At 51.1% G+C, this 20,516-nt stretch overlaps 1 protein-coding gene across 5 annotated transcripts in view; it reads left to right on the forward strand.

Annotated features, from left to right (window-relative positions):
* The window catches only part of ralgapa2 (Ral GTPase activating protein catalytic subunit alpha 2), an 88,470-nt gene that overhangs the window by 35,572 nt on the left and 32,382 nt on the right, over positions 1–20,516 (forward strand). For 3 of the 5 annotated variants that reach the window (XM_047013818.1, XM_047013809.1, XM_047013801.1), the window contains exons 17-35: positions 1,182–1,304; positions 1,624–1,709; positions 1,868–1,958; positions 2,124–2,306; positions 3,193–3,387; positions 3,935–4,128; positions 4,273–4,371; positions 4,576–4,731; positions 10,216–10,344; positions 10,604–10,738; positions 10,890–10,948; positions 11,187–11,295; positions 12,644–12,754; positions 12,920–12,988; positions 13,323–13,460; positions 15,992–16,175; positions 17,862–18,699; positions 19,248–19,319; positions 20,258–20,381. In XM_047013818.1, coding sequence (XP_046869774.1) covers positions 1,182–1,304; positions 1,624–1,709; positions 1,868–1,958; positions 2,124–2,306; positions 3,193–3,387; positions 3,935–4,128; positions 4,273–4,371; positions 4,576–4,731; positions 10,216–10,344; positions 10,604–10,738; positions 10,890–10,948; positions 11,187–11,295; positions 12,644–12,754; positions 12,920–12,988; positions 13,323–13,460; positions 15,992–16,175; positions 17,862–18,699; positions 19,248–19,319; positions 20,258–20,381 — 3,095 coding nt within the window. Of the gene's footprint in view, positions 1–567; positions 715–1,181; positions 1,305–1,623; positions 1,710–1,867; positions 1,959–2,123; positions 2,307–3,192; positions 3,388–3,934; positions 4,129–4,272; positions 4,372–4,575; positions 4,732–10,215; positions 10,345–10,603; positions 10,739–10,889; positions 10,949–11,186; positions 11,296–12,643; positions 12,755–12,919; positions 12,989–13,322; positions 13,461–15,991; positions 16,176–17,861; positions 18,700–19,247; positions 19,320–20,257; positions 20,382–20,516 lie in introns of all 5 variants that reach the window. The other 2 variants (XM_047013834.1, XM_047013826.1) reach the window with 2 other exon arrangements.

The raw sequence follows: 20,516 nt of genomic DNA on the forward strand, positions 1-20,516 counted from the left end.
TCCTCAGTCTCATGCTCTGGAGAACTAATTAAACTCCTCTTCCAAAACAAACGCAACCCAGCGCATAAATTAGTCGTAAATCTCTTTAAAGCAGATAGTCACTTATTTTTTAAATTTGTTTTGAAGATTGTTTGAAAAAAAAGTTGTGCGTATATTTTTTACACAGCGCAAGAACAGCAGCAGAGTGGGGTGGGCTTTGTTTAGGTGAAGAGCCCTCAAGTGACAAATTGAAAGCACAGGCAGCTCCAGCAATGTTCCTGTCCCCCACTCTGCTTTTCTTCATTTCCTGTCTCAGTGCCTCCACTCTGCCTTCTCGTCACAAACTTCCTTCAGAAACTCTCAGTTTAGAACTTGCCCATTTTTCAGGCCTGCTCACCACACAAAGAAAAAGCATTCACACGCACACATTATTCCATTATTTTGTACTGCTGTGTCATTCTGAGAACGACAGGTAGCCTACGTGGGACTCGATGTCCTTTTCAATGTTCTGCTCTCGTTGACTCCTCTCTTCTTTTTCCTCCCTCCCTTTCTTTCCCTCTGTCTCGTCTCCTCCCTCTGTGATGGAAGCTAAGCGGAGCCAGTCAATCAGCAACTGTGTCCATCTCTATGAGGCTTTGCCCGCTACTAAAAGTGTCCCCATGCTGCTTCATACTGTCAGCTCTTTCTTGCCTGGTATCTCTTCTGGCACTTCTGCTTGCTCTCACAGGCTTTCAGGTAAAGTGTGTTCCGGAAAGCACCGTGTGTGTGTGTGCGTGTGGGACGTGTGTCTGCCTCCACTTCCGGTCTGTCTAACCTGTGTGCCACCGCTCAACCTGTCTCTACCTCTCACTGTCCCCTGTCATGGTAACACATCCGAGTGAAGGCAAGCGTAATACGACTGAGACCGTGTTCATGCTAGTTAGTGGTCATGTGATCGCCGCGTGGTTGAATCCCGGTGTGTTTGGTTTCCACCGCATGTGTCCCTCTCACAGTCTGACTCATAAGCCATCCGAACAATGTCAAAACCATGTCACCACTCGCGCTCGTGAAAGCCTGAGTGTGTGAGTGTGTGTGTGTATGTGAGTGCGTGTTTTAGCACGTGAGCGTACAGTGAGTGTGTGTGCAGCCTGGCTGAGGGTCGAGCCGCGTCGCGTCTCTCTCCTGACGCCGTCTGTCCTCTCTCTTGTCTCTCGCCCGCTCAGACGTGGAGGAGGGGCAGCTGGCGGAGTGCGGAGGGGAGGAGGAGCTGGGGGGCGCCGACAGCCCCCTCCCGCGCAGCAGCAGCACCTCTGACATCACCCAGCAACTGGCTGACACCTTCCCTGGTACAGACACACACACACAGAGATGCATTTGAATGCCTTATTTTGGATAGGGAAGACGAATGTAGGATTCTAGACTTCCTGGTTTTGATAAAAACCAGGAAACACTGCTTTGTTTGTGTCTTGGTGTTGTGATTACTGGTCAATATTTCATGGTTACAATGCAAGGAGTAGAGAGGAAATGCAGAATATATACCATTATACTATATAATATTATACATTATACTCATTCAATACAGTTCATACTACAGTACAGTATGTGTCAAAAATCTTAGTCAACATGCAGAGAAATGTTTCCTATCTTCCTGAATGTGTCCTCCAGGCCAGAAGAGGGAGTACTCCCCCTCCTCCCTTGGCTCTGAAGGCAGGACGTCAGAGGACAGAAGAGAGAGCTGTGAGCCTCCCGTGGTAGGAATCCCCAACCTCCACATCCATGCAACATGTTCCTGTTGGTCTCAGAAATCCAGCAGTAGTTCTGGACAGACCAGTAAGGCCTTTATTACTGATTATGACCAGAACAGAGGCAAGTGTGACATAGTGACCTGTGTGTGTGTGTGTGTGATTAGATCCTGATCCGGCGGAGCAGCAGTCCAGTAGAGATGGACTACCCGGCTGATGGACCGCTCACCTACAGCAGGCCCAAGCTCCGGGAGAAAAGTGAGGACCCACTTGAACATGACCAACCTCCTCCTGCTCTGGACGCCTGGCTGACGGAAGCAGCTAGCGATCTGCGCCGCTAACGCTAACAACTGTCCTGGAGCTCTCAAACCAGAATCCCTGTGTTGACCTTGGACCCTCCCTGTCCCGTGCCCTCCTCCACAGGTGAGAGTGTGAGCAGTGAGACGTCCAACGGCTACCTCAACGACGCCGACGTCAGCATGATGACCTGGCAGGCCTTCGAAGAGGAGGCCGACACTCAGTCCACCCAGTCGGCCCACATCGACGTGACGACCGACCCCCACAACCAGAGGAACCTTCTGCTGAGCCACAACGAGGCCCTGGCAGGTACTGTCCTGGACCATACCATGTCTGCTCCAGAGGGAGGGGGGGTGGAGGAAAGGGACCTTGGGGGTTGGGTTGCTTTGGAGTGTGATAGTGAGGGAGACCTGAATGCAGGGCTCTTTGGGCAGGCTTCTAGAAGTTGTGCGAGCGGAAAGGGGTTCATTTCCATTCTGTCAACGTAGGCGGTGAATTGTAATGCATATTTAGTCAGTCCTTTGTCGACTATATTAAAGTGGGATCGCTCCCAGCAGCACTAGGAGTTTACAGAGTCCAGCTGACCCGTATGTCCTCATGTCGCAGACTCCAGCCTTAGCAACCGCTGACCTTTCCAGGGATTAGCCTGGGCCCTGTATGTCATGCAAACCTGATCCGGGACGCAGTATCTCCTTTCTCTCCCCTTCGGCGCAGCTCTGTCACCTCCTGCCACAGCCCGGGGTACAGGTTAGCTCCTGGCTGCTGGGGATGCACCTTATGTTAGGAAGGTGTGTGACACACTCAGCTTGTCGTGGTTAAAGAGCAAGGCCAGGTGAAGTGTAAGGGGTTTCATAAAACATGTATAAAAACTCGATGGAAAGATCTCTACAGAACCCAGTCCCTGCTTGTGTCGTGTTTCTGTGTTTTTTGTGCGTTTGTGTGGCGTTTGTGTAATGTGTGTGTGTGTGTGTGTGTGTGTATAATACATAAGTTCATTGTGAGCCTGTAGTGTTTGTAATTTGTGTGCAGTATTTATATGTGCGATACATCAGTTGGCCGTGAGCTTGTGGTGAGCCGTCCCTGCCACCTTCCTCTGACCCCTCCACCCACCACCCTCCACCTTGTGCCCCTGTGCTCCCTCAAGTCTGACTGTGTTCCCCTCCCCGCCTCCCCCCTTCCCTCCTTGCTGCTGTAGATCCTGAATGTGTCCTCCCTCCCCACTCTACATACCCCCACCACCACCACCACCACCACCATCACTACCACTACCCCCAGCACCCCCCAGCCTCGCCAGCCCTGCTGGTGCACCCAGAGTGCCCCAGCCAGGACTGCCACCAGCTGCTGGACGACACCATGCACAGCTCTGTGTTGCGCATGCCAGAAGACCTGGGTATACCACTCCTCCTGTCCACTCACCCACACACACACACACACACCTGTCACATCCCCATGCATCCTCATTGTGTTACTCTTTCTATCCCCTTCCACACACACACACACACACACACTGCCCGTACTCAGTGTCACTCTCTTTTCTACACTCTTCACACACCCCTCCCCACACCCACACCCTTGCCACCTATTGTGTGCTGTAGTTGTGTCGGTGTGTCTGCCCCCCCCCCCCCCCCCACACACACACACTCTACCTGGGGAGCTGTTCAGACAGACCCTGGGTTAGATGTCATTACTTTGATGGGGAGCAATCTGAAGATAAAGGTTCACATTATTCCAAAGGAATGTGGATGAACTTTTAATTATTATAGTGTATATACAAGTGGCTTTATCTGCTCCTCTGCAGTACTATGACCATGCTACAACATATTGCATCTCTCTTATCCTCTGTCTCGCTCCCCTTCCCTCCCTCCATCTCTCCCTCCTTCCATCTCTCTCTCTCCCTCCCTCTCTCCTTCCCTTCCTTCTCTCCATGGGCATTGCAGACAGCAGCGAGTGCCTCGCTGATGACATCAGCATCATCGCCGGGGGCAGCCTGACAGGTTGGCACGCCGACTCTGCATTCGTGCTGTGGCGGAGGATCCTGGGCATCCTCGGGGACGTCAACAGCATCCGCTGCCCCCGCATCCACGCCAAGGTGTTCAGCTACCTCTACGAGCTCTGGCACAAGCTGGCCAAGGTAGGACACACACACACTCATACTCGCACACACACACGCACACACACACACACAGACATTCACCCACAAACACACATTCCATCCAAAGCACATATCCAGACAGACTTGTGATGCTGTGTAATAACCTGTCTGTGTGTGATCCAGATCAGGGACAACCTGGGCATCAGTGTGGATAACCAGTCGTCACCCCCCCGGCCCATCTTCACCCCTCCTCTCCGCATGCTGGCATCCTGGCTCTTCAGGGTGAGTCCACTGAACATGCTCTGACACCTGCTAGTCTGACACTGTATGTCCAAACCAATGTGGAGGTGAGAATGCATCGTGAGAATAAGGAGAACCCAACAGACATATCATTAATCTGTCATATTGTTTCTGGTATGGACTCATTCTACTATACTGTCCTCCCACCCCTCCCCCCACCGTCCACACACACACACACATACACAGGCCACCATGTTGCCGGTTGAGTACAAGCTGGGGAAGCTTCAGGCCTACAAGCTGATCTGTGAGATGATGACCAAGCATCAGGACGTGCTTCCCAACAGCGACTTCCTGGTGCACCTCTACCACGTCATGCACAAGGGCTTCGTCAGCGAGGACCAGGTGAGGCCACCAGGGGGCGCCACAACCTCGCACACACACGCTTAAGGGGCATTCCGGCTCTTTGTCGTGAGCCGGCTGGTTTGGCTCAGCTCACTGAAAAGAGCCGGCTCTTTAGGCTCCCGAACGGCTCTTTAAAAAAATACATATTTGAACTATGAATTTGACTATGATAGGTGTGAAAACAATTTGAATTAAATAATTAAATGAAATCATACTCTACCTTAACCACAATGTCTTTAAAAATGCATTGATTTGTTATGGCTCTCCTCCGAGTTTCGATAACTCGTCTAAGCGTGTGTGTGTGTGAGTTGGCTCGGCCCTCCCTCATGCAGTATAATTGGTTGACACCGCGTGTACGATTGACAGGAACAGAATGTGAGGATGATCGCGTGCGCCTTTAGGCCTACAAGTATTTTTGGGTTGTTCTTTGAATTAGTCAATCATTTTAGATAGAATTCAAACTCATTATTTCATAATCATTGAATTTTCATAGGCTATATTAATCTATTAAAAATAGAGTCGGCTCTTCAGATATGACGGTCACCTACAAGAGCAAACGACCCGTCACTACTCTGCTCGATCTCCATTCGTGGCAGCCCCGTTCCACTAGATGGCGCTGAATTCAAAGAGCCAGGAGATTTTCCGGCCCATCGCTCACTGGAGTTGATGAGTGTGATGATGAGCTGGGGTACGCCAGTACACACTCTGCCCCTCTCTGTTATTGTGTTGTATTGTAAGATGTTCGATTAAAACCTGATGTGAAGCTGCTTGCTTCTTCATGCCTACTGATATACTCACAGCCTAAGTTTGTCACGGCAGGTCTGGTCTGGTTAACGTCAGTGTGAGTCCCATGCATAAGGGGGGATGAGGCCCATGGTTAAGGACGGTTGTCAGGGTCATTTAGGTTCACCACACCTTGGTCCTCCATCGGTCTGTGGTTTATGGTTAATGGTTTAGGGTTACTGATGGTGGTGTAGGGACCTGGTCTTCCTGCCAAACGATGGTGATGGCAGGAAGGTGATGGTGATGGCATCTAGCCCCTCCTCTTCTGGGCCCGGCCACACCCCTGGCTCCTCCCTTCTCCTGGCCCTGCTCCACCAGCACCAGCCTCAGTGCTGGAGCCCCCCAAAACAAAGAGAGGGGGAGATAGATGGAGCCAGGGGAGAGGATGGGATAGAGGGGGAGTCGGGGGGGAGAGAGAGGGGGAGTCAGGAGAGATAGAGGGGAGGAGAGGGGGAGTCTGGGTGAGACAGGGTCAGGGGAGATGTAGAGAGATTGAGGGTGTCAGGGGGAGATGGAGGGGGAAATGGACGGAGAGAGGGGCAGTCAGGGGTAGAGGAAAGAGAAGGAGGGGAGATGGAAGAGTGGACTGTGATTACATTCCTTTGTTTTGGACGTGTGAGAGTGTGTGCGTGGGTGTGTGTGTCTCTGTCCTCAGCCCAGTTTTTTTCTTTCTATCAGGCCTTTGGCAGGACGACAAGCTTATTAGAATGTTTTCCGTGTCGTTAAATAATGTTTGAGCCCCCCGCTGTGTCTCTGTGATTAACCAAGGCCCGACGCCTGTCGCGCTCCCTCAGACTGACGCGCATGGCAGGGCCGGCCTGAACCTTAGTGTACATGCCCGAGCACATGCATACCGGTGGGTGTGTGTGTGTGTGTGTGTGTGTGTGTGTGTGTGTGTGTGGGTGTGTGTGTGTGTGTGTGTGTGGGTGTGTGTGTGTGTGTGTGTGTGTGTGTGTGTGTGTGTGTGTGTGTGTGTGTGTGTGTGTGTGTGTGTGTGGGTGTGTGTGTGTGTGTGTGTGGGTGTGGTTGTGCGAGGGTGTGTGTGTGTGTATGAGAGCACCCAAGCATGTGTGCGAGCATTTGTGTGTGTGTGTGAGAGAGAGAGCGCGTGCGTGCGTGCGTCTGCAAGAAAGTGTCGAGAAATGAAGTGGGCCTCAGAGGCAGCAGCAGCCTTTGTTGTGTCTCAGTAGAAGCCAGGGAGCCGGGCTGGCCAGGACAGCTCACTGGAGCGTGCTCTAATTGGCCGGAGAAAGAGTCCTCACGCCACACAATAGAGGGACAGCCGCACGCCTGCTTAACATAAGAAAGTGGCTCTTACTCCCACTCCACCCCCCCTCTCCCCCTCTCCTTCCTCTCTCTGCTCGACACCCTCCCTCGTGTTCTGTGTCCTCTCCCGCTAGGCAGCCACAATATCCAGACCCCCCCCCACCCCCCCTCAGCCCGCAAAAAAATCCCTCTCATCTTTTGCTTTCCTCTCTCGATCCTCTCTTCCTCTCTCTTCCTCCGTCTGTCCCCTCCTTACTACTGCCTTACTATGTCCGCCTTACTATCTCGTTTCATCTTGGCGTGCTTCTCCGCTGATGAAGCCTGCCTTCTTTCCCAGCGCTGGGTTTGGGTACCGTGGGAGCCCTTCCTCTCGGGCTCTCTGCTGAACCCGCCTGTTCAGCTGTGGAGCGCTCGCTCTTCAGGCTCCCAGATTTCACAGATAATATTGGACTCGGAAATAAACACGGCTTATTTCCTGCCTGGTCCAGAGATGATTATGGTCTGCCATCCCGCTTCCCTCCCTGCTTGGCTGTCTCCCTCCGCGCCTGGTGAGTTCCCAGCAGGCTGTGCGGGGACAGGGACCGGTTGGGTTCTCCTCCTCTCCCTGGCAACAGCTAAGGTCAGTGCTATTGTCCAGACTGGCTGGCTCAGTGTGTTGAGCCTGGAGAGGCATGACCTCAGGACAATAGCAGTAATCTATCTAATCACACTGATGGTGTCACACACATCAGACCAGGGATGGGCTACGACGCCATGTGGGTTAGGGTCTGCGTGATCGCTTGTTTGTTTTGAAGTGGCTCACTTGAGACATCTTTGTACCGTTCACCTTGAGGGAGACACCAGAGGGCAAAGGCGAGGGAGTGTTTGCGACAGTGCGCCGCTCGCCCATGTGAGACGACTGCCACGTCTGGAAGGGCTCTCGGTTTAGACAAAAGAGAAAGCCTGCATCACTTGGCTGGGCATGAGCCAGCCGGACTGTTCTGCTCCAGTCTCTCCCTCCCTCCCCCCCTCACACACACACACACACACACAGCACATCACACAAACACACCTCCTTTCTGCCTCTCTCTTTCGTTCTGCCTCTATCCCTCCCTCCTTCCCTCCCTACTTCCTTCCCCCTCTCTCTCCCTCTCTCTCCCCCACTCTCACTCCTGTCTACCCCCAACCCCATCTTATCAGCGGAAAGAAGAAAGAAAACACTCACACAGCTGCCCCCCCCCCTACCCCCCCACACACACCCCAACCGATGCCCGCAGAGTGGGGCCGATGGGGGAAGTCTGACGGTTGATGATTCCTCATGTGGCTCCACCATCCAGCGTCCTGGTGGATGATTAAACACCTTGCCACATAGTCATACAGGTGGGCCACATCTCTCAGCAGGCCGGGCCCTCACCGGGAAGTCCCCCAGCCTGTTACCATGACACCACCTGGGGGGCGGGGGCGGGGACAGCACTCTGATCCCTGCTGCAGTGGAAGAGATGGACTGTGTTGGAAGGCTTTGTAGCAGACTGTACTGAGAAGCATTGGGGGAAATTCCAATATTGTCAACGACTCCAACGTCCTTAATGACTCCAACTGATAGCACCTGATTGGACGTTGATCTCCCGACCCAGATGTCTCTTAATGGCATTTTTTGTTCAACTGGAACTTTCCCACTGCGGGCAGAAAAGGAGCTGCTGAGCTGTGTTCCCATGTGCGTCTCCCAGACCCTCTTCTACCCCCGCTGACACTCACAGACACTTCCACACTCACCTACACAGTCACCTACACACCCAATTACATGCTCACCTACACATTCACCTACACACCCAATTACACGCTCACTTTCACACTCACCTACACACCCTTGTACACTACACACTCGCAGACACACGCATCCGTTGGAAGCAGGTTCTCCCTACTTATGCACACAATAGCAACACTTGGTACACTCTGCACTTCCTCTAAAACGCTCATTTCAGGCAATCAAGCGTGAGTTTGTCGCAAGCTAATTACCTCTGACTGCTCGGCGCATTACGCCCCAGAGGTCAATTACCGACAAAATGAGGGTAAAATAGGCCGGCGGGCCCACCACTCTCACAACCAATTTTCGGGGACTCGAGTTACAGAGTGTGTGTTTTAAGACCTCTTCCTTATTGCTCTGCCTGTTTGTTTGATCTCTCCTTTGTTCCCCTGCACTCCAGTGTTTACCAAAGCTTCATTTGAGGTGATTAATGTTGCAGGTAGGGAGGGGGTAAACTGAGGGTGGAAGGGTGCGTGTGTGTGCGTGTGTGCGTGTGTGTGTGTGTGTGTGTATTTACCAAGTGCACTCTGCTCCAGGCGCTTGGAGATACCAAGGCCAGTGTTTGAGCGTCCTGATTTGCCTGCTTTTACAGCCACCAGAAAGGCAGGTGTTTCTAGACGGGGCTTTGACATTGTAGACACACACACACACAAAGACGTCTAAGACAAAAGACTGGCATTCGGATCCCATGTTGGCACTTGAGGGCAGCCCTGGCATTGTGGGCATCCGGTGTCTTTATGACCACCGAGGGACATTTGCAGCAGTGCTTGTCTAAACACACAAACCAACAACACACACACATGCTTTCAATATGTAGATTACCTCTTGGACTTGGGAGTTTATTGATAGAGGCATGCAGGAGCTGCCTAGGAGTTTGGAGTCTCCTCAAAGCTGCAGCCAGAGCCCATATTTGTGCAAATCCCTCTGCAATACGACATATGTCAACACAGAGAGAACACCCATCTGCCACTAGGCTGAGCCTACCTGAACAATACCTGCACCCTGGCTTTAATTACAGGTGTGTGCGTGTGTGTGGGTGTGCGCGTGTGTGTGTGTGTGCGCGTGCGTGCGTGCGTGCACGGAGGAAACTTGAAGTCTTTTGTTCCAGAACCCACCCCCCTATCCTCCCTTGCTCTGTGAACAACCCATCTGCTACCTCTTTCTTTCTCTCCCTGCGTTTCCACCTTTTGCAATATTTTGTCTTGAGAGAGAGGAGGGCACTCAGCGGTCCATCTCCAGTGAGTGGAGCTACAATAGTTCACCTGTCGAGAAAAAGCTTTCACATTACCATGCTTCTACCCAACCTCCAAAAAACCCTTTTATCTTTGCCCGTTTCTCCCGTGATCCTCTCTTAACGGTAGACCTGACTATGTGACAGGGTTATGGTGTGGACTACTCGGACTGTTGATTGATATTGTGTCGTTTATGATTTCCGTTGCTTTTTTTAGTTAACGAGATGATTGTGGAACGTTTTTTGAAACTTATATTAAACAAGGCGGATTGAAACTTAGCAGGGGTGACGTGCATGTGCAACTATAAAATAGAGCGATTTAATGTATGTATGTGCGTGTAATGTGTATGTGTGTGTAACGTGTGTGTATGTGTGTGTAATGTGTATGTGTGTGTAACGTGTGTAACGTGTGTGTGTGCAGGATGTGCTGAACACGGTGATCCGCTCCTGCTCCCCTCGCTTCTTCTTCCTGGGGCTGCCAGGCTTCACCATGCTGGTGGGGGACTTCATCACTGCCGCCGCACGCATCCTCAGCTCTGAGTCCTCCGAGGTACACACACACCAACACTCGCGCAGAAACACAGTGTGCCCACGTATGGACGCACACACACACATGCGTCATATGGACATGGCATGATGAGGCTCAATCAAGTTCCATCCGGTTTCCCTGGAAGAGGAATGATTCACTCCAATTCACTGAGTGCTATAATAATGTGTGTATGTATGGTGTGCTGTGCGTGTGTGTGTGTTTCATGGGTGTGTACGTGTGCCTGTCTGTGGGAACCGTGCTGTGTGTGTGTGTGTCCCAGTCCCAGACCCCCAGGGTGGAGGCCCAGACAGTGCTGGGTTCCTTGGTGTGTTTCCCCAACCTGTACCGTCAGATCCCCCTGCTGCAGACGGTCCCCGGCACCCAAGACATCGTGGTGGGCAACGAGGACATCAAGGTACCACACACCTGCTCCCGCCGACACCACGTCCCCTCCCAAGGCCTCCCTGGTGGGGGGTGGACGTGTTGGGGTTGGGGTTAGGATGCAATGCTGTGTGAGGTGATGCTGTGGTTCTCTGTCTGAGTGTCTGGTGTGCTGTGACCTCCAGGACTACCTGGTCAACATCCTGCTGAAGACGGCCAGGAATGAGCACTGTGAGGGGGCCAGGTACGCAGGGTCGAGGGGGGTGGAGAACAGACCGAGAATACCCTTTTGGATGTTTGTTCTTGGAATGTCAGAGGGTGTGATAGCCTTCATTGCATGGGGATGTTACGTGGCTTGAAAGAAAGAAGAAGAAAAACACTACATACATTTTTTATGAATTTGATATTTTTTCATCATCTTTTTTTGAGTGATCTTGGTTTTGTAGTTGTTGGTACTAAATGCCCAGCGTGTCCCCTCCCAGGTGTGTGGCCGTGAGCAGCCTGGGCCTGTGGGTGTGTGAGGAGCTCACCCAGAACAACATCCACCACCAGGTGAAGGACGCCATCAATGTCCTGGGAGTGACCCTAAAGGTGAGGGGGGGCGCTCCGCTGGGCCCATTTCTCCATTCAGCTCTCCATCCGCACAGCTGGGCATCCATTTTACATGAGCGCGGTGTACCTGGTAGCCACTTTGGCCGTAAATCAGTTGGGCCTTTCCGACGGCCCTTCTTGTTTTACCAACAAACTGTGTGCTGTGCGGCACAGCTTTTAGATCCTGGAAAATGATAGTAGATTACATCAAAACCGACTGTAGAGCAATTTGGTGAGAGTGGGAGCGTGAGCACACAACACTGTGTGTGTGAGCACGCATGTGTGTACCTGTGAGCGTGTGTGTGTGTGGGATAACATGCCTTGCAGTGCAACTCCAAAAAGTGGTATATTTTCAAATAGCCCTCTGCCTCTCTTTTCCCCCTGGTGAGTGTAGAGATGCAGAGAGGCGGTATTTGGCTGTTTTTTGGGGGGGGGGCCGGGGTGCTTTGGGCTGTTGGCGTAATTTCCAGGCCCCACTCGCTCTCTTTGGTTTCGTCGTGGGCCCAATTTAAGCAGGCACATCTCCCAGCTTCCTGCGATCCCCCCGCCTCACCCACCCACCCCTCACCCACCCACCCTCTCTCTAATGGAGCGGTAATCACTCCCCTTGCACAACTTGACACACAGGCTCGTCCGGCCCAAAATAGAGGGTACGGAGGGGCGGTGGGGGAGGGGGGGGGGGGGTATTGGGTTAGGGGGCAGGGGAGTAGAATGCTGCTCACAGTCTTTTTTCTAAAAGCAGGTGCTGAACTCTCAGGGCCCCTTTTTGTGTTGGTCCATTTCTGCACTCCCTACATTGTCTGCCCTTGTTACATGTTGAAAGGCATTCAGTCGGAAGAAAATGGGAAATGTCCATTTCTGTGCTCTGAATTCCAAATCACTAAAAAATAAAAACCAGCGCCGAAAGAATATTGTCAGCAACTCCAGCTCGTTCAGCCCCCAATGCCATCTTTTTCCAACATACAAACAAGCTGGTTTTGGAAAGAATGAGTTTTGAACCACTTCTACACAGCCAATATATTTTTTAAAACGCATTATTTTCTTTTTTTCTATTTGTGGCAGCAGTGTTCATCCAGCTCGTACAACTCATTCCCAGCAAGCACAGGAAAAAAACAATTTACGCTTTCTAGCAGCACAATGAGAAGCTCTATGGCTGTAATGTATTGCCTGTCATGGGCTCTAGTTTGAAAGAACTGGATGTGGATCTTAATTTGCCACCAAGCAGAAACCAGGGGGATAGACCTCTTCAAGCTCCAGCTCTGACCTGTACGGTGTAGTTGCTGTCATATCATTTGTTTCCCTGTGTGTGTCTGTGTATGTGTGTGTGTGTGTGTGTTTATGTTTTTAGTTTGGGAACAAGGCAGTTGCCCAGGTAGCATGTGACCTGTTCCAGCTCCTCATCTCTCACTGGGAGCACCTACAGAGACTGGAACGCACCCTCCCCAAAAAGATCATCGAGGTAGGAGACTACACGCACACACGCCACAACTACACTTCTACTGTAACACAAATCCTTTGTCACATCCACTGTCCCCTTGACGGTGTCTGTGTCATTAAACTATCTCTCCCACCCCTCTCTCTCTCTCTGTCTCCCCCCCCCCCTCCTACTTTTTGGCCGACAAAGATCTTTGTTGCCACAATAGCTTTTCTGTTGCCGAGCGCAGAGCACTCGACAGTGGAGGCAGACAAAAAGGTATGGAGGAATATTGAAGGAACATGAAATGAATGGGAGGATCTGAAGGAACTCTTTGTCAGACATGCAGTCCATTTACACAGGAATTTTTGCACTGAAGCCCATTTATGGTTGTGTTATCCTCCCTTCAGCCAATCTCTGATATCCTCTACAGTTTGGATATTTATTGTGGTAGAGTCCTATTTCAATCAAATGCAAAGAACGGGCTAATGGTAGGGTCTCTCTATCTCCTTAGCGCTCTGTCTCTCACCCTGTATCTCTCTCTCTCGCTCTCTTTCCCTCCCGCTCTTATTCTCTCTTGTACTCTCTCTCTCCCCCTCTCTCCTTCCATTAGCTGATGGTGTCTCTGCTGCTGTGTCTGCTGGACTGGTGCATGGCTGTTCCTCTCAGTCTTCTACTGGAGCCCATAACCATGCCTGTCCTGGATGACCCCACATCCAACAAGGCCCCTCTGCTGGATTACATCTACCGGGTGGGTATTCACAGGACAGACACACCCCTCAGATGGCCCTGACCCCTCGGAGGCTAAAGAGGTTGTCACTTTCATTTGTCTCACCTCTGAAACTGCTCCTCGTGACTATGCTATTTAGCATCGGAGGTGTGGCTAGGCTACGTACAGAAGGCTGCCTTGGTAATTTAGCGGTTAGTATCATGGCTATTGTTGCAGGTACCCTCCAAACATGCATAGATAGTAGACTACTTCGGACTGCGTTCATTCAACACCAAAACAGTTCCCTAAAATATTCATTTCAAATTCTATTTAGTGACATTAGTTAGCTTTCAGACCCTTTTTTATGATCAAATGTAGAGCGTCAGGGACAAACAAATGAAGTGTTATTCATTGGCGTCTGGGCCAGCTGCGGTCAACGGACGACCTTTGTAAGGATGTCTCCTCTGATAAGAAATGGTCAAATTATTCAAACGGAGCCTTTGTCCACTCACTGCGCCCGGCCATAAAGGCTTGTCTGAGATATCTGAATTGAATATGTCTTAATATGAGAGGCAGCAGCTGCTAATGCAGGAAATGGGAGAAGAAAAAAATGGTGGCTGCTTAGCTATGCACATAGAACTTGGCCTTGTTTCTCATGGGTGAATATTCATACCCTAACGTAATAATCCATTGAGGTCTCTGCTTCTCCTAATTATGATTATCTGTATTTTGCCTTAACAAATCAACTTATATGTTGGTTTTGGCTGTCATCAGCCTTTCACTTACTTTACAATATGCCTAAAAATAAAACAACCTTTTATGAAATGATTTTATATTTTGGATTGAAACACTTTATTCTTTGTCTACGTTGGAGTTGGGATGTTTTCCCCATCAATTCCTTCCTGAGCAGATTAGCATGATCCATTCACATGCTCATGAATAAAGATGGCTGCTCCGCTCCGGTCTTGAACTTTGCCGTGTGCTGTGCTGTGTGTGGTGACCAGCAGCATGAGGTGGGTGTGCTGTAGAAAGCAGGATTCAACTGGAGCTCCACTCAGGGCTTCTCCATCTGCTCTCTCTCTCCGCCTGCCTCGCCAGCTGCACCACTGTGTCTGTGTGTGTGTGTGTCTGTGCACGTGCATATGGCTCTTATTCTTGCATATGTCTCTCTCTGCTACCATTAGCTTTTGTTTTGAACCGTGTCAGAGTGTACTGTACATGATGTATATGTGTGTGTGACTTCACATCCACCCACGTGGGCACAGCCAACCACGCTAGATTCCCATGTGTTGTTCTCCTGGAACTGTTGCTATGTGAGGTACAGCCACTTAGTCGTCAAGCAGCTCGAAGCTCTTCCTCCCCTAACCCCGCCCTCCACAGAGGAGGTGCTCTGGGGCCTTACTGTGACAGCTGTTTGGTTTTGGTCTTTTCACCATCAGCTCTAATCCCTCCACTCCCCCCAAGCCCACAGGACTGGGAGGCATCATAATCCACATAGTATCTGCTTGTACATTGCCCCACCCAATACTGTTACAGATGACAGGACCTACCTCCCTGCGCTGCCCCACCCGTGTGTGTGATAGGTTTGTGTGTGTCTGTGTGTGTGTCTGTGTGTGTGTGTGTGTGTGTGTGTGTGTGTGTGTGTGTGTGTGTGTGTGTGTGTTTGTGCGTGCGTGCGTGCGTGCGTGTGAATGAGAGTGTGTGAATGTAAGTGTGTGAATGCGTGTGTGTGTTGAATGGGATTAGCCTCGGCCATGGCCTCAATCCCAGAGAAAGGCCCCCACACACATGTTTAGACAGCATCTTCAACCTGTCCCCTATACAGTACAGTATATACAGGTGTGTGTTTAGTATCCACTTATGTGTGTTCTTGCGCACAGCGGCAGAGGGATCAAGCCTTAATTAAATCAAACAAAGCAAACCTGTCCGATGTCGGTAATGAAGCGGCCCAGCGCGCCGCCTTATCTGCTCCTGCCAACGGATGGCTCACCATCTGTTATGCAGATCGATACACTGGCACATCGCAGGAGAACTGGATTAGCGGTAATAAAGAGCCTCTACTCGCCCCCCCCCCCCTCCCCCCGGCTGGCTTACCACGGTAAATATACCGTACAGCCCTCCTCCTTATGCTCCAGGCTCTCCGGAGCACCAGCCCCACCGCACACGCACGGGGCCGCCGCCGTGTCACAGATGATGGCGTGCTGGACCTTCTGAGATGAGGCCGTCCTCCTGGTGTAGATTCGGGTGGAGGCCTCTGGTTGGTGGAGGCCTCTGGTTGGTGGAGGCTCCTGTGGTTTTCTGGTTTGTAGTGGAGACGTGAGTGGATTGTGGCTGATGTTGAGCGACAAGACAAGCCACAACGCCGTTGTTTAGATTCGTTAGCGGGCCTCAACGTTTCAATCGTTCCAACGTCCGTTCGTCCCGAGTAAACACGCATTTCCCCCCCACCAAGTCTGCATATGTACCTGTTTAGCATGTGCGGCGTGTCCCCATGCGTCAGACGTCAAGGCGGGGCGCTGTGAGCCGTGTGGACGCTCACCCAGCTGTGTGTGTGTGTGTGTGTGTCCCTGCAGGTGCTGCACTGTTGCGTGTCGGGTTCCAACCTGCACACCCAGCAGAGCCACTACCTCCTCAGCCTGTCCGACCTCTCCACTGACTACGACCCCTTCCTGCAGCTGGGTCAGGTCAGGAGCTCTGAGACCCCACCCTCCCACCCCAACGCCGCTGACTTCGGGAACCTTCTCACCGTGGCGGAGGGTAAGTGAGTCATCGGCTTGTCCCAGCCCCAGCCGGAGGTCAGGAGGCGGAATGGGCAAATTTGTCTGTTTACTACCCGCTGTGTGGGAGATTGCCCTGGGGTGACAGATAAACAAGGCTGTAGTCTGTGTGACAGAGAGGTGTTGGTGTCGCTGTGTGTGTGTCTCTCCCTGTGTATCTCTCTTTCTGTGTGTGTCTCTCTTCCTGTGTATCTCTCTTTCTGTTTGTGTGTGCGCGCATGCTTGTGTGTGGAGGACCAAGAAATGCTTGTGAATGGTTAATATGACCTTCTCAGCCAACATGGATTTACCCACTGTAGATAACTGTAGTTTGTTCATGCGTTCACACTCTCTTGTGATCTCTCCAACACACTCAGAGTACCTCAGTCTTCCTGTACTACACCCTAGCATGTAGATGAGTTTACCAGAAGCAGGTTCCAGGCAAATGGAACCTGAGCGTTGCCACCCTTTGGAAATACTCCATTAAATGTCAATATCTTATTAAAAGTCTGAAAAATAACTCAAACCAGCACGGCAAAATGGAATCTGCACATTAGTGCCGAGCCAGAGAGAGCACCCATTATGGGATTTATTTTAAAAGATGGGAGGTAGTGGGTAGTGACCATGCAGTGCCATTAGGTAATGTAATTTGCCCTCTTTTGCAGCGGCGTGTCCTCGACTTTTCAGAAGTCCTTTTAGCCCCCAAAAATGAAAGTGCACATATAGCCTCTGAAACAATGCAGAGCTCTCTGCATTTCTCTATTTCTCTACCGGAAATATCCACCCTGCTCCATTTTGAGTTCAGCCGTTCAAATCAAAGTCTCAAAATGGGAAATAATAAAACGCCATCAAAAGACCAACTGAGAAGCGCTAGCTCGCTACGGCTATATGCACCCCCCCAGCCCCTCCAACTCATATTGATTAAGTCACATCAAAGAGCCGTGTATCTCTAATGCAGCTTGGCCCTGCTTCCCAAAGAGCTTTCTCCACTTTGATGAAGGGATGATGGTATTGATAGCAGTGTCACAATGCAGACGCTCGTCTTCTTGTTTTCCTCTGTGTCGGACTAAAGCACTGCATCCCTTTCACCTCACGAGCAAAACCTGGGCATTTACATAAAATCCGATTCAGTAAGTAGCCGGCTATTCACGTCGCCGCTAAAGATGGTGGGTCTCATTAGCACTTTGTCATTCTCTTCTCTGGCCCATTGTAAAAGATTCAATGAGGCCCTTTTCAAAGTTGTATCCTATGATTAGATGCTACCTACTTAGAGGTGTGTTACTGTAGCTAAACCATTGTTAGGAAATGAAAAAAGTAGCTCTATTAGCGCTTCTGAATCAGATATGTAGCTTTGTGGCGAAAAGGCGAGAGAAAGGAGAACATGTCTACACAGGATCTCTCAAGTTTTTGAAAATAGCGGTTTTAAAAGTTGGATGTGCATGATTTTTTCTTTTTTAATAAATGAGAATTTGATGCTTTGTGCCGGCCTGAAAATTGATGACTTCTTGCACTTACATGATCTGATAATATTTAGCCTATAAATCTCAACAAACATGAGGTTTCAGAAGTGGTTTAATTGACTGGACCCGATAATGAAGACATCATGTGTGTGTTCTTTGTACTCTCGTATCTCTGCCTCCCTCCGCCGTCCCCCACTTAATGTCTCCTTCTCGTCTTCTTCTTCCAGAGAAGAAACGTCGGAACATGGAGCTCATCCCCTTGACAGCGCGGATGATCATGACACATCTGGTGAACCACCTGGGCCACCACCCCCTGAGCGGGGGGCCTGCCCTGCTGCACAGCCTGGTCAGTGAGAACCACGACAACCCCCACGTGGAGTCCTCCGAGCTCTCCTCCGAGGTCTTCAAGAGCCCCAACCTGCAGCTCTTCGTCTTCAACGACAGCACCCTGGTGTCCTACCTCCAGATCCCCTCGGAGCCCCCCACGGCCGGGCAGCCCCCGCACCCCGCCTCTCAGGTCCGCGTCATCGTGCGGGACATCTCCGGGAAGTACTCGTGGGACGGCGGCGTCCTGTACCGTACGGGCGAGGGCCCTGGAGGCCACGGCACCAGGGCCTCCCAGGACCCCAGCGAGGAGGAGCGCTCCACACCCAGGCAGCGGCCCACCTCCCCAGGACTCCCCAACCACATGTCCTCCCAGGGCTGGGACCCCCAGTCTCAGTCGGGCTGCTGTGACGACGAGGACGAGGATGAAGAGATGGACGTCCTGGACCAGTTGCTGGAGGAGCTGGGTCAAAGCAGCCCGGAATGCCTTCCCCAGCCCAGGCTGAGGCTCAACCAGCCGGCTCCCTCGCCGTACGGCATGAACCTGGAGCAGGAGGGCTCCATCATGGAGGCCGTCCTACGGCAGACGCGTCAGGAGGAGGAGCAGGTGAGGAAATGGAACGCCGACGTGAGCGTGCGCGCGGCGTGCCAGGGGGAGCCCACCCACCAGGAACCCAAAGCGCCCTTCTACTTCTGCAGGCTGCTGCTCAACGACCTGGGCATGAACTCCTGGGACCGCAGGTACGCCACGACAGCCAGACGATGCCTTTAGCATAGTGGTTTAATACCATCCAACTAGAGCGGATTCTCGCTATGCTAGACTGAGTTCGAAACACATTTGGACTGTGACAAAGCCCTGAAGGTTTCTGCAGTTCGCCTATAGAAACCCCCTGAGCTTTGGATACTGAGAAAGAAAGAGCGACAGAGAAAGAAACAGAAGGGAGGAAAATAAGAGGAAAAGAGGAAGAAAGGTTGTTAAAAGCTTGGTGGGATCTTGGGGCTGTTAATCTGCTCTCCACAGGGCAACACGGGCCCTAGCTGTTTTCACGCAGGTCCACCATTGTGGGCCACATCCTTGTCAAGTTGCCCTGTAAATTAGAAGCTCACACCTCTAATGGGCAAGTCGAAACACTCTCCAGGCACGGCCAGATGGGAGTTGGAGTTTTTTTGAACCTGTACCATGTTTGCCACCTTTTCAGTTGCGAACACGACATTTCTGTACAATTTCAAATTAGTCCTTTTTTTGTGTGTTTCTTAGTAGATATATCCTAACATATAAACCCTTTCAGGAAGAGCTTTCATCTCCTTAAGAAGAACTCCAAGCTCTTGAGAGAACTGAAGAATCTGGATTCGAGACAGTGGTATGTTTCTGTGCAGGAACCCCCAGTAACCTGCTGTAGTTCCACTCGGGACTTAATTTCTCCATAGTCTTGGTAGACCTCCGTACAGCTGTCTCCCAGCAGTGAACTCCCTCCCTGTAGGTATACTAAACCTGCAGTGTTACATCTGTCATTGTCCATCATTACTGGGCCCTGGAGCTCGCTAATGAACTGGTCTGCAGATTAGCAGAGATCTCACTCTCAAGGCAACACGTCTCAGAACCACTCAAGGCACTAGTCAGCCTCTCCTCCCCCTCCATCCATCCCTCCATCCATCCCTCCATCCATCCCTCCATCCCCTCCCTACTAATCCACACAATCTCCGGCTGATCACAACTCTAGAGCACTCACACACACACATGCATGCACATGCACACACATACATGCACGGACACACACAGAAAAACAGGCACACGCATGGTGCGATCAATAGGCACTCCACACTGCTGATGACTGGGGCTTATTAAAGAATGCCCCCAGGATTGAGCTTTGCTTTCCCAGTCGGACATACCTAGGTCGCACGTAGCAACCTGTGTCAAAGCATGCAAAATGCCCCCAATTTACCAATCCGCCACATGCTACCATGGCAACGTGGAAATCACAGGGGTGTCTTTCTTGGTTATTTTGTTTGTGACATGGGACAGTAAATACAAACCAGTGTTAAGACACGTTATCAGTTACTCAAACTCTGTTCTGAAATCCGTGCTTACAATAAAAAGGTTCACTATTGAAGAATAACATATTGAGATTTAATACGATTTTTTAAATTTTTTTATTTGTATTTAAACTTCGGAATTTCAACCAATGTAAAGCATCTTAACATGAACCAAACCCAGGACCCAGTGATGCTGGAGATGCTTGTTGCTGCTGTGCCTCTGTGGTTCCAGGATGGTGACGTGTCCTTTGTCTCTGTTCTGTAGCAGGGAGACTCACAAGATAGCTGTGTTCTACATCGGAGAGGGCCAGGAGGACAAGTGTTCCATCCTGTCCAACAGCGCAGGCAGCCAGGCGTATGAAGACTTTGTGTCTGGACTGGGATGGGAGGTACACACGTCTACCCAGCTACACACACACACACCTTACTTTCACACGAACCAAACCTGCTCAAGCTCAGGTCCTTTACACACACACACACACACAGATCTGTAAGCTACCGTGTGTGTGCCTGCTCTCCCTCAG

The sequence above is a fragment of the Hypomesus transpacificus genome, chromosome 3 (assembly GCF_021917145.1).
Source record: "Hypomesus transpacificus isolate Combined female chromosome 3, fHypTra1, whole genome shotgun sequence".
Lineage (NCBI taxonomy): Eukaryota > Metazoa > Chordata > Actinopteri > Osmeriformes > Osmeridae > Hypomesus > Hypomesus transpacificus.